This window comes from Cebidichthys violaceus, unplaced genomic scaffold (genome assembly GCF_023349555.1).
Source record: "Cebidichthys violaceus isolate CVI_PGR_0920_01 unplaced genomic scaffold, fCebVio1.0.p SCAF_15, whole genome shotgun sequence".
In the NCBI taxonomy this organism is placed as follows: domain Eukaryota; kingdom Metazoa; phylum Chordata; class Actinopteri; order Perciformes; family Stichaeidae; genus Cebidichthys; species Cebidichthys violaceus.
Window position 1 is genome coordinate 13,526,511 of NW_027176318.1, and position 12,949 is coordinate 13,539,459.

At 43.1% G+C, this 12,949-nt stretch overlaps 1 protein-coding gene across 6 annotated transcripts in view; it reads right to left on the reverse strand.

Annotated features, from left to right (window-relative positions):
* The window catches only part of myo3a (myosin IIIA), a 53,663-nt gene that overhangs the window by 36,863 nt on the left and 3,851 nt on the right, over positions 1 to 12,949 (reverse strand). For all 6 annotated transcript variants that reach the window (XM_068710178.1, XM_068710177.1, XM_068710176.1 and 3 more), the window contains exons 2-3: positions 9,220 to 9,403; positions 6,767 to 6,901 (exon numbers count right to left, since the gene is read on the reverse strand). In XM_068710178.1, the coding sequence (XP_068566279.1) occupies positions 6,767 to 6,901; positions 9,220 to 9,403 (319 nt within the window). The remainder of the gene's footprint in view (positions 1 to 6,766; positions 6,902 to 9,219; positions 9,404 to 12,949) is intronic.

Below are 12,949 nucleotides of genomic sequence, written 5' to 3' on the forward strand. Positions count from 1 at the left end.
GAGGTGGAGAACGTACATTTTGTGTGTGCGCAGGGTTTAATCTACGCTCTGATGACTAAGCAGGGTAAATATTAAACATGCACAAATCATCTTCAATAGAGTACATCCTCCTGCGCTTTCAGACAATGGAAACGTGTATAGTGGAGCATTTCACGACTGAATCCAGACTAAAATCAGCTCGAACACAAGAAGACCCACGTTAGATTTCATGTGTTTGTGTTCTTCCTGTGGTTCACTGCGTCTCGATATGGACTCCACCGTCAATAGCGATCCCTCATGGAAAATTACCCCGTGGGTTGCCTTGGCAACGATAATAACCCTTAATTTGGGCCTTTCTTTGAGATGCCAGAGGCCAGAGGTCTGGCTGTTAGACGTCAGTCACAGCGCTGGAGGCTGCTAGTCAAGAGAAACACACACCTCTGCGGGTTAAAAAGATATAATCTAGATATTAAACATACAAACGCCTCTTTTTACAGTTTTTAATTTTGCATTTCAACTCACATCTTTAGTGCTAACCGCACGTGAAAAAAGCTTTTGCGTCAGACAGGATGTTTCCCATCGTATCTTTTTTTTATGTATTAAACACTCGCTCTTGCATAATTACACTCATTTTCCCGCACTTGTAAACTGAAAGCTTAATTAGGCAACAGGCATGCAGCGTTGTGGTTGTTTAGGGTAGGAGTCGGTCTCCCGCAGCGAACGCGCTGAACGTCACGTGTCAGAAAAGATCACTAATAAATAACTTACACTCCACAGCATTGACACAACTGTAGCATTATATTCACATTATATAAACGACAGCGCAGCATGTGGGCTGATGGTTAACCAGAGCGGTACATTTGGACTAAAACGTTGTACAATGGCAAAAATGCTGAATCTGATCTTCCCCTGCAATCCTGAGAAAAAAAAATGTGCTGACTGGCACAAAAGTAGCTTCATAATAGAAGCATTACTATTATTGTATTATATTATATTATTATATTTGTGGCTGTGTGTCCAAATCTCCAGCTATTCCTTTATTCGTCCACCCACAGAGCTCGTGTGTGCACGTATTTCATTAAGTGTGTCTTTGCTACTTACTGCAGCTGATTGCGCTAACCACAGGAAGCTCCACAATGGCTTCTTCCACTTACAGTGAAACCCTTCTTAAAGAACAAAACACGACATTTAGATGATTTTAGAGATGCAACAGTCTATGAACTGGCAGAAAATATTGAAACATTTTACAACTTCTCAAATATAACATCCTCAAATTGACTAAACATTAAAGAGACGACATATTTCATGATCAGCAAATCCTCTCATTTTAAACAAACAACTACAAAAGTCTCTTTGTGGTCATTTTGTGTCTCTTTCTGGTTATTATTGTCATCTCTGTAGTACTTGTGTGTCTCTCTGCATCAGCTCCGTCTGTCTTTCTATTAGTTGTACGCCTCTTTGTGGTCATTTTGTTCCACTTTACAGTAGCTTTGTGTCTCTTTGTTGTTCGTTTGTTCCTCTTTGTGTCTCTTTGCAGCCATTTCGTCAGCCTTTGTAGCGTCTCTTTGTGGTCATTCTGTGTCTTTCTGTAGTCGGATTTGACTTTCAAAGAAGAACATTTTGCAGACACTTTCAACAGAAACCCAAACCCAGGAGCCATGTGAGCACATGGGCCCAGGATAAACTGATAGACCCCCCCCCCCTCATGCATTAGATGCTGAGTAAAGCAAGTCTTTGACCTTGACTAAGCAGTGGCAGAACTTTTCAACATGGTGCCTGGTGTGTGTTTTCTAGCAGCCTATCAGTCTACCTGTCCATCAGGAGCCCAGAGGACTGTTGTATCTCAGCCGCCACACGGGGAGCGTAACCCTGCCTCTCTCTCTCTCTCTCTCTCTCTCTCTCTCTCTCTCTCTCTCTCTCTCTCTCTCTCTCTCTCTGCTGCCAGACGTTCCGACAAACTGCAGCCAAGCACAGAACACCACCGGGGCGCTCAGACAACGAGCCGCTCCCTGACGTCAGTCCACATCACCGCTGCCATATCAGCTGTCATCATTAAATTACCCCGGGCAGACGGACAGATCCATATTAATGAGAGCCCCCCCCCCCCCCCCCCCCCCGCACTAGATTTAAGCAGAGCTAAACATTAGCGCTCTCACCTTAGCCACATGTAGAAAGTGATGCTCAACGTGAACATGAATTATTTCGGGTGTGGTGGAGACTCAAACCTCTGCAGAGTGAAAATGAGACATGAAGCTTCGGAGCTGGTTTGATTTGAATCTCGTCCAGATTGAACCGGATTTCCTCAGCTCTGGGTGCAGATACTTAAACACAAGTAGGGTGAGGGTTGTTTCATGTATTTTCTCTAATTCCTATCAAATTCGTCACACTATTAAACTGCTTGATGATGAACAACGTAGCCTTGAATGTCAAATTTGGAGAGTCCAGCGCCAATTCCACTGGTTGCCGCTCACATACTATCAAGGTATTATCCCAAATGTAGGCCGCAAAATCACTTTTGAAAAACTTTGCAACTATTTTTTGCTAAAAATGATTAATAGGGCGGCCAAAATTTGAATTTTCCACCACAGATGTGCTTAAAACCTAAAGATAAACTCAACAAAACGGTATTTTAAGATCCATGTCTTCCATCTATCACTTTTCAAAGAAGAAAAAACGGAATACATTGACTACTGAGCGGGATATTCTCCACTACAAACGAGGTCCGGTGCTTGTTTAGTCATGTAAATGAAAGTAGACGATCAAAGACGCGTAAAAAGAAGTGGATGAAACACATGTGGAGATGAAACAGACAGGGCTGCCCCCTGACTCAGTGAGGAGAAACCGCTAAAACACACAGGTGCTGACTTCTCGGTCAACTGTCTTTGAAGTGCGTTTCCTTGCCGATATAAATATGAATTGTGTGCCTTATCTGCTGCCTGATTATTGGACGTATGCAGTTGCGGCACGAATCACGTGTGTTAAACGCCGGATCGTCTCCAGAGAAAAACACTCCTCGCGTGACTGCGGGGTGATCGTTTACGGGCAGCACAATAGCTGAGGTGTCTGCTTTCTGGCGGCGTTTATTGAAACGTGCAAACACCGAGTAACATTTTAAAGCTCATTGTCAATTAATGGCCGTGGAGGTTGGGGTGCGAGGGCAGGACGAGTCAGGACGGAGACTAATGGGGGTAAAGGAAAGCGGCGGAGGTCTATTTTTGGACTTTCAGAAGGTGTCCGACAAATATAAATCTACGTGGAACAATGAGAGAGGACGGACGAAAGGGTACAAAAATAAATCAATGTCTCTGGATTAGATGGAGATTTAAGTGAAAAAGAATGGGAACGATAATAGATGTGTTTTGGTTGGACTCGACCAGCTTTGCATACTTGGCTTTCTTCCATTTCTTACTGCTGGCTGGGCTGCTCAGGGATATTCAGGCCCTTTGTCCAGTGTTATATTGGCCAAGAATAACTTCATTCAAATACATCGCGCAGCAAAAGTTAAAATGTACCGAAATGGAACCGAATACTGCATCGTATGGCCAAAAATCACAATATGTGTTTGTACATTGATCGTTGTGGATATTTACAGGTTTAGGAGTATTCTCCTGAGGATAAAACCTTAAAGAAACTAGATTCATTCTTATTGCGGAAGACTTTGATGGACTGATTTGTCTCCCAGTCTTATGCTGAGAGGTAAATCTGGACACAAGCTTACATCATAGCAGCTTCCATTCAACCTTTTCTCAGTCTTGACCAGTTCCCAAATCACAATGCTTCTCTTTGCCATTACCTTCCTCTGTAAGTGCCATTAGACAACCTCTGAGTGTGCTGTCGTATGGCTTGTTATTCAGCAACGGTTCTTTTCAGCCACGCCGCCATAAAGGCGTGTTTAATGTAGTGCTGCAGAGACAGTTTAACAAGTGCTTCCATCTCTGCAGAGAAGCTGAAACTCTTAAAGATGCCAATGCAGTTTTGGTCCTGATAAAAGCCCTTCATGCCCAGTTACTTCTTCTATTTCCCAGTGGCTGAGCCCATTCGCAGACACTTTTTTTCCTGTATATAACACTGTTAACATCACATTCTGTCTCCATAACTCTGATGCATAGATTTTTGAGGAGGTGCACATCAGCTCCAAACGAGGCGTTTCTGTCTTTTAACAGCGATACATTTAAGAAAGGATTTGTTAAACACTGTGATGATGCTTCAGGTGTGATAACATATTGAAAAAGGATTAAATATATGTTCCGCAAAAGTCATTACAATGTTCTGTAAACAACCATTTTAAGTCAGAACTCAATATGCAACATAGGCGCAGAGTAATGCAATTTCAATTTAGCATTATTGTATTTTTTGCATCTTTAAGATGAGCTTTTAGAGGTTGCACAAATCAGTGGCCTTGATTTCGCGGGGGTCCCCGGGTGAAACGCTGGAGCTCCCAAATGAAATGCACATCCAAATCAGGTCCTTATTTCCAATTAGAGAATAAAAGTCGCTCCATCGTGGCTCCATCTTTGAAGTACGTTTGAGCAGAAACAGGCCGTCGTACATGAAAGCTCGCTCGTCTCCGCCCGCATCCGCTACCATAAAGGACCCGCACTACAGAGGCAGAGCCAACAAGCTCGCAGACCCCAGTGAGAGGCTAACAAAGTAAAAAGGATGCAATTTGTGTGTATTCTGTTCATAATGAGCGGTCGGCCGTCGGTGCAGAGCGGAGAGAGGCTCCTCTCGGCAGAGCTAGAGGACGGAAAATTACAGTTCAGAAAGGAGAGGACAGTAACCATGGTGAATGACCGCCTCACTGCCTGCTTTCCTGTCTCTTCACTGCTAAAACATGTGCATCTACTTCAGAGCACACACACACACACACACACACACACACACACACACACATATATACACACAGGCACACAGCCACTTGCTAAACTGTCAGGCGGTGATTTTCAGCCTCAGGATTAGCCACCAGATTTGGACTGCTGGCTGCAGATTTTTGCAAGGGAAATTTAGAAAAATGGAGCAGAGCACAGAGCAAACAGGGAGTAAACAAAGTGGCAACGCTGAGCGAACTCTCTCTTGTATTTTTACTCCAAAGAAAAGAGTCCTCACAGAACAAAACTACAACTAACTATCACTTCAGTGCAAAAATACAAACGATGTGTATCAGATAAAGGCCTTTGTTTTCCTGTAATAAGGATTCTGCGTCTTATCATTGCACTGGATATGTGAGGAAAGTAACAGCGGGGTCGTCTGCAAAGGTCAGCAGGACGGATACGATGAAAAGGGAAAGAAACACAAGCTGGAGAGGTGAAAACTATCCACTGGGTGAGCTTGGATTACAGAAATATGGACACTCTGTTCTAGCAGCGCCGCACCTGATGGAGGAGGAAGGAACAGGACAAAGTGGAACACAGTTGGTAGAGATTTCGTCTTAAGGTGCACTCACAATAGTTTCAAAATAAATGTACTCTTATTACAGGGTGTGCTGGAGATTTTTTTTTCCCATCATCTCACGGCTCGACACTGACGCTTTCATGCATACAGCCACTTTGGATGGTTAGAACAAAGTAAAAGTATTAAATTGAGACTTTTTGACTTTTCTTTTTTCCTCATCAACCCTCCTCGTGTTTGTTGACCATGTTTACAGGACCTCTGCAGGTGTGTGTGCTGCTCTCTATCAAAGCAGGAACACAAAGCACATGGTCAGGAAGTCAAACCCCCACCACCCCCCCACCGTGTTGGGCCTCCGCAAACACTTGACCTCCATTACATGTTTGTCTGGGAGTTGACATTTGAAAAAGGTACAGCAGGCAATGAAATATGAAAGATGCGGCGCTGGAGGCTTTTTTTTTTTTTTTTTCTCCAGATGTAAAGGAAGCAGCAGCAAGGTCCCCTTGAACTTTCACAAATTATGGGCTGCAACCGAGTCTGAATTTCTTCTATCGTTTGTCTGTTCAACGCAAAAAATCGTCTGTTTGTTCCTTTCTTTCATAGAGAATATCCGACAATCCGAAAATCCATTGGTATCAAAGTTACGGAAATGATTTATGTCGTGTCACAACCATTCATACTTATACAACCAAAGTGTTTATGATTGAATTGTTTACAGAAGCACAAAGCCTCTTTCTTAAAACAGCTCGGATTATCCGACTCATCAACTTTCAGGGGGCAGCCCTACACAGATGCATACCTGCATGTAGCCTTTCCTGTACAGTAGGAGCCAGCAAGCAGTCACAAAGTCAGCTGTAGCGTTGTTCAAGATCGTCACCAATTGAGCATCGGGACTTATAAAGCAGCTTCCGTACAGCATAAGAGCGCCAACAATCTCAAAAGTGTTGCACCCTTTCCACTTTCAGCCTGCCGAACAACAGAGCTCAGCTACAGGACGCATGTGGGCCTGTGCTCCGACCCGCTGCAGTAGGCGTCGTCAACTAATACACTGCGACAGTCCTTGTAAACAGAAATCCCTGCTCTGCTGCTCTCAGCGGGGGTGCCGGCGTCACGCGAGCCAACCTCCACCCCCAACACAACCCAGTTGTTGGCCCGCGGCCAAATCCGCCCCAGGTGGCCTATAAGTAAACTCCTAGATTGCCCACGGCGGCTAAAACTGTTACGTAATCCCCGGCCACATTTGGTGGCCTGTGCATATACCTGGCGAGACGTGCTGTGTGATGTTCAGCCAGACCTTTAATCCGTCTCATTGTCTGCACGGTTCAGCCCCAGTGTGCAGGTGAACGCTATTTAAAATCATATAGTGGCTTCTCTATGCAAACAGAACGCGCGTTCCTACCTCCAGCACCAGCCACAGCTGGTCTCCACATTTCACGTCCTTCTTGTAGTACATCCCGTAGAACTTCACCACATTGGTGTGGTCAGAAAGAGCTTTGAGGATGTTGTACTCCGCTTCGATCTCCTCGTCGATATCCTAGGAAAACAAGGAGGAAGATCAGTCAAGACGCATTTCTTCACGTGTTTCGCACGCTTACGTAAACCGTGTTTCCCTTCTGTGGCGCTTTATGCCAGAAGATATCAAAAGAAAACCAGCTTTGTGGATTCAAGAAACCGTTTTAGTTTAGTTATTGGTGAGAGTTCGATGAGAAGACTGATAACACATTCGTGTCATTACTGTAAATGAATATGAAAACTGGAGCCAAGAGACAGTTAGCTTAGCGTAGCATAAAGACTGAAAACTGCTAGCCTGGCTTAAAATGGGTACAAAACGTGTAAAAATGAAAGCATTTTATTGTCTTCTTTCCCTGGTTATAGTCTTAATGCTAAGCTAAGCTAAGCTAAGCGTCTCTTGGATCCAGCTTCACCATTACCAGTTGTAACAGAGGAATAGATGGTGTCGTCTAACTCTAGTCAGGGACATTAATCAGGGCTTTAGCACTCTGTTGCTGCTCTTTAGGACTTAATGAAGTCTCCATCGCTGACTCTGGTTTAATGTGGTTGAAAAGGGCAAATCCAGGACATCATAATAACGGCAATTATGCTTTATTACTGAATGCTGATTAAGGCTAACAAGAAACCTTTCTGACGCATATTTCATTTTAAACATACGACACCATGTTCACCACAGACACAAAATGATTCTGTGTTTTATGTTGCTCACATCCTGCAACGATGACTAGTGAAAATGGAACGTGAATAAACAGTATCACACAGTTGTTTGTTGAGATTTACAGGACAAGTACAAATAACAGGACACAATGGACACATCTGCAGTGGCAGTATGGACAGTGCTCCACTGCAGGCATTTCTATTCCAACACAATTAAAACGAAGCCGGACGTCTACGGGTCACCTCTCAGCACACGTTTTAAATGGTCATAATAGAGTCATAAGAACTTCAACCAAAGTCTCAAATTGTTTTCCTGACAACATGAAATGCTCCCCGTGTTCCACGAGAAAAAAGAAAAGTCAAAAATGCATTCTTTAGTGTGAAAGATATATGGTTCTCCGGGTGATTAAAACAGTGGTAATGATGGTGCTCACAGGCCAGCGGTCTGTGGATAATCATCTCCCAATAATGAGAAAGTAACAAATTCACAATAATGAGACTTGTATAAGCATGAAGGCTGAATCTAATGGAGCTCATTAGAGCTGCTAAATAAGCCATGAAGTTCACTGTACCTTCAACAATAAACGGAGGAGCTACAATGACACCATAACATGACATCAATGGTAATATCAAGTATGAAAGCCTCCATTATTGATCCTTTATCTGATAATAATGGCTTTTCTTGATGGTAGAAGTGTTAAATATTGTCACCGTATAAAATAATCTCTGCTCTATAGGTCGGATCAGACGCTGCCAGACGTAACATCATGTATCTCTGCTCCGTGTCAAAATGTTCTTGCTTTAGGGAAAAGGTTCCTCACACACCAACCAGTCGACTTACGTCAAAACGTCGGCATTTTTATCCGATCAGACGTTTTTGTGAATCTGTCTTCATGTGTGAATTCTTGAGCTCTGGCCAAAAATGGGTTTTGTGAGTTCACGGTGACTTTTGACCACCAAAATCGAATCACTTCAATCTTGAGTCCAGGTGGATGTTTGCACCAAATTCAAAGAAATTCCCTGCAGGCGTTCCTGAGACAGACAACCCGAAAGAGAGGCACGATAAACGAGTCACAAACACTAACCTAAACCTGAACACATCATATGTTCTGGAAACGGCATAATAAATAATGACATTTAAGGTATGAGTGGAAATATACTGACTTAGCAACTGAAAACGAAACATAAAGTTAACAAACTGCAAGAGAAATGATTGTGTCCCAGATCTAATCTGTGCTGGAGTCTACATCTTTAAATATATACAGATGCCCTGTGCCTCCACCAAAGGCATACATTACATTACATTACATTACAGTCATTTAGCAGACGCTTTTATCCAAAGCGACTTACAATAAGTGCATCAACATTGGTAATCAAAAGAACTACTAGTCACCAGAAGTCATAAGTACATTTCCTTTTTCAAACAAGCATCTAAGAGCATGAAGCAGAGCATAACTCAGAGCCAAAGTACAGGGCAGAAACAAGAAAAACAGTTAGTGCTATAAGTAATACGAATACAATAAGTGCAACAAGCTAGTATGCATAAACCCACAAGCTTACAGCTACTTTAACAAGCACCCACTGCAACACGTGCGTGGCATGGAGGGAGGACATTATCCAGAATATCAACACGTGAATTTAAGACTACGTCAATTCACGTTCCGGATGAGAAAGTCAACTCACATGGATGGGGTCCAGTATCTTAACGGCCGCTTTGCTTCCATCGAGCTTGTTGAGCACCTTGTAGACTTTTCCGTAGGTCCCCTTCCCGATCGTCTCGATGATGTCCCAGGCGTCCGTGGGATCTGGAAAGTTGTCGAAGACAATCGATTTCCCTGATTGCGGAAACATCTTCAGGAGAGATCTCCTGTGACAGAAAAAAAAAAGCACATGAGTCACGGTTAGATGGAGGAAGGCGGCAGCTGGTGGAGAACCTGCAGTGTGCACCGGCTGGTGTGCTTATTGATCCATAAAAGCTCGGCTGCAGGAGACTTAAAGTCCATTTACAAGTACATAAAGGAAGACAGAGACTGTTGACTACCAACCACTGGTTATCACACCTGACACAGTGACATTAGGTTATAAAAACACTCTTATTACCTTTATTTAGATTCTAAATACAACACTCAATGCACTTTAAAAGTGTGATGCATCCCTGACAGCGTGTTATGTCGTACTGAATTCTAATAACTACACTTTAAACCCTGTTTTTATCTGAAAGGACTCATCTGTGCCTCACACCACTGGGAATATAAAACAAGCATTTAACACACTGTAACTAGGTGCTGGATGCAGAGCAATGATACTTTCTGCAGGAATGAAATGAGTCAGCATTTTTACACTTCCTGTTTGCTTGTCCTGTAGTCAGTGGGTTTTTTGACTGTTTTTTTGGTTAGATGTCTGAAATAAGGTCTGTGGATAACACAAGCGAAACAGTTGTTTTTTTTAACGTCAGTTAATTTTTACATGTCTTAAAAAAGGCAAGTGGCTTTTTGTCAAGGGAACCAGCGTGAAGCTGATTTCCTGTTGGTCTACGACAACAAGAAAGTCATCCATGGTGACATCAAGGGGTTTTATTATTGGGATACTGATGCATCATATTTAGTAATCATTAGTTTTCTCTTATTTAATAGTTTGTCATTTAAACCATGAGAAGTTGTGTTTTAAAGCCGCCAATTTGAGATTGTAAATCACTTTACAGACAATTTTTTTGGAAACACAGTATCTTACAACTGACATCTGCAGAATTGAGGATTTTACAATCCATACAATTATTTTACCATTTATCACACAATGGTACAATCCCAACACGATGCTATTAACACAAGGTTATTAAATGCAATAAGAGAAACAGCAGGATTGTATCTTTGCATGGAAATGTGGAAAGGAAAGTTAGTCACAAAGTTATCATGTAGAGGAAAAGCTCTGCTAAATCCTTCACGAACGCCTCTAAACGCACCGTTCATAAACCCTTCAAGATAAAGATGCCTGCTGCTCCCCTCACAGCTCCTCATCAAAAACTGAATCCACAGAAAACTAAAGCCGGAAAAAACTAAAGCAGAGCAAACGGAAACAAACTTACATTGTCCTCTAAAAAAGACTTGAAACATTTTGGAAAAATACTTAATCCATTTCTGTGCAAAAGGTTAGCATTGAGAGCAGTGGTGGTCCGAGCCCGGCCTTGACTGTGTGTAAACCACAGAGGAGGAGCTAACGCGAGCTAATCTCACGAGCAACCCCCCCCCCCCCCCCCCCCCCCCCCCCTGCTCCGGAGGTGCCATTGGAAGCCATCTCTAAGTGGTAGAAGATACGATGGGATTAGCAGGAATTAGCCACTGGTGCAGCGTGAGCCTTTCCCCATATAGACGCCCATTCATTCACAAAGGAAAGCTGGTTAGAGGGCCTAAGCACACAGTGGGGCCGCTCCATTTATTACCGGCGCTCACTTTATTTACGTTCGAGGGAGATTTCCTGTTGGATTCACTTCCCAGCAGTTAGTAGTTCTGATTACCACGATATGAATCGGTTTGATCGGGTTACTGTGGATAAATCCCTGCAGGGCAACATAAAACTGGCACACATCCATTTAGATGGATATTATCAGCCATGATCTATGCAGAGCAATTACACTCCCGTTCATGAGCATCCACGTGTAGGTAATTACACTCGTGTTCGTACTTAATGTACAGAGCCTAAGTAACCTGCAGACAATCTCAATAATACATCGCTGCCTCTGTATGGTGACACACGAGACAGGAGGGCGAAACCGTAGGACTCACACTGGACACCTCCGAGGAAATGACCGCTGAGAGGAGACGGTGATCTGACCTTTGTCCGCCCCGGAGCGCTGGCTGGTTGTCACTTTTAGTTAGTTGTTTAGGGATGCGGTTAAGCAGTCTGCAAGTGCATAACATGTATAACTGAGCATGCATTTACTGTGGTTTTGCAAGAAAGTATAGTAAAAAAAAAAATCACATTGTTTGCAATGAAAACCAAAGATTAACTCAATTTTAAAAAAAGTCCAAAGTGGAAGTCTCTGATCTGAGGGATGTGTAAGTGGAGGTTCGGCCACTTCACGCTCCCCAAGGAAACAGAAGATCCCTTTGGCCTAAGGGGACACCGACGTGGACTAATCCGTGACGCTGACGAGTGGGTTAAAGTTTCGACTGGACCTTGGCACAAGACTGCAGGTCTACAAGCCAAGATAGTCAAGACTCGCTGGAGCAAAGTGAAAAATACTTTCACTTAAAGAGTGCAGGGCGAGATGCAAGTGGCTGCTAATGGAAGATAAAGATCCTGAAGGGAAATAAAAGACATGTCCTCTGTTTGGTTCTTGCTGTAGTTAAAGTATTTCTACAACACTCATCACAGGAGGGGAATCTGTTCAGGATTCAGGTCGAGGACATTTAGAAACACTGACATGTTACAGATAAAGAAAAGAGCAAAGAGTCTTACTACTACTCAGCAACTAGTAGTGATATAACTTACACTGAACATAAGACAAACCTCAGATTACAAATATTAATACATATTCTAATATTCATATTCACTGACCTTTGATGGATGATGATGTTGAGCGGGAAACAGCACACAGAGACACATGGATGGTACTAGTAAAGAACAGATTTTAGGCACATACAAACATGCGCACACACACACACACACACACACACACACACCCCCACACACCTGTGCACAGGTAAACACACACAGCTGCAATCTGCTGAGCCACTCCCAAGGTTTGCAAATAAGGAATCCAAATGAAGCAGTCATGCTGTAACTACAGAAGCCAGTAAAAACATGCACTCAACAAACAAATATATACACGTTTCTGGCATTAGTGGCATATCTAGTGACATAAAAAGCCAAAAAGTCATCATCATACTTACTCTGCGTGCATTTACATGCTTGAGTTTTTAGTTCCTGCGTGCCCCCAAAACCTCCTCTGCTATGTATTATACATCAAGTATAAGGAGTACAACATTGCAGAGCATACCAAACAGTTGATAGGCTCAAGTAATTAGTTTAAGTAATTAGTTTTAGCACGAGGACGTCCAGATGCAGCCGATGAGCCTGATAGTGTCATAAATTAGCCTGTGGAAGCTAACAACAGGCGCCTGCAGCGAGGAGCGAGGAGCGAGTCAGGTGCAACAGGCCATGACAGCACTGGAGTGCTCTGGCTCTCAGCGTCGTTTAGCAGTGTCCCATTACAACAGGGCCGCTGTGGGGCTGAGCCAGAGCTGTACTGAGAGTTCAGTTTGTGGGGGCTGTCTGGTGGTCTCTAAAGCAAGGCTCAAATCAATTCAGCTTGTGGGATTGAGCTTTTAAAAACATAAATAATAATAACAATATTAATAAATCATATATTATTGCCACTAATTTTAATAAATATCTTCCCTACATCCATACAAAA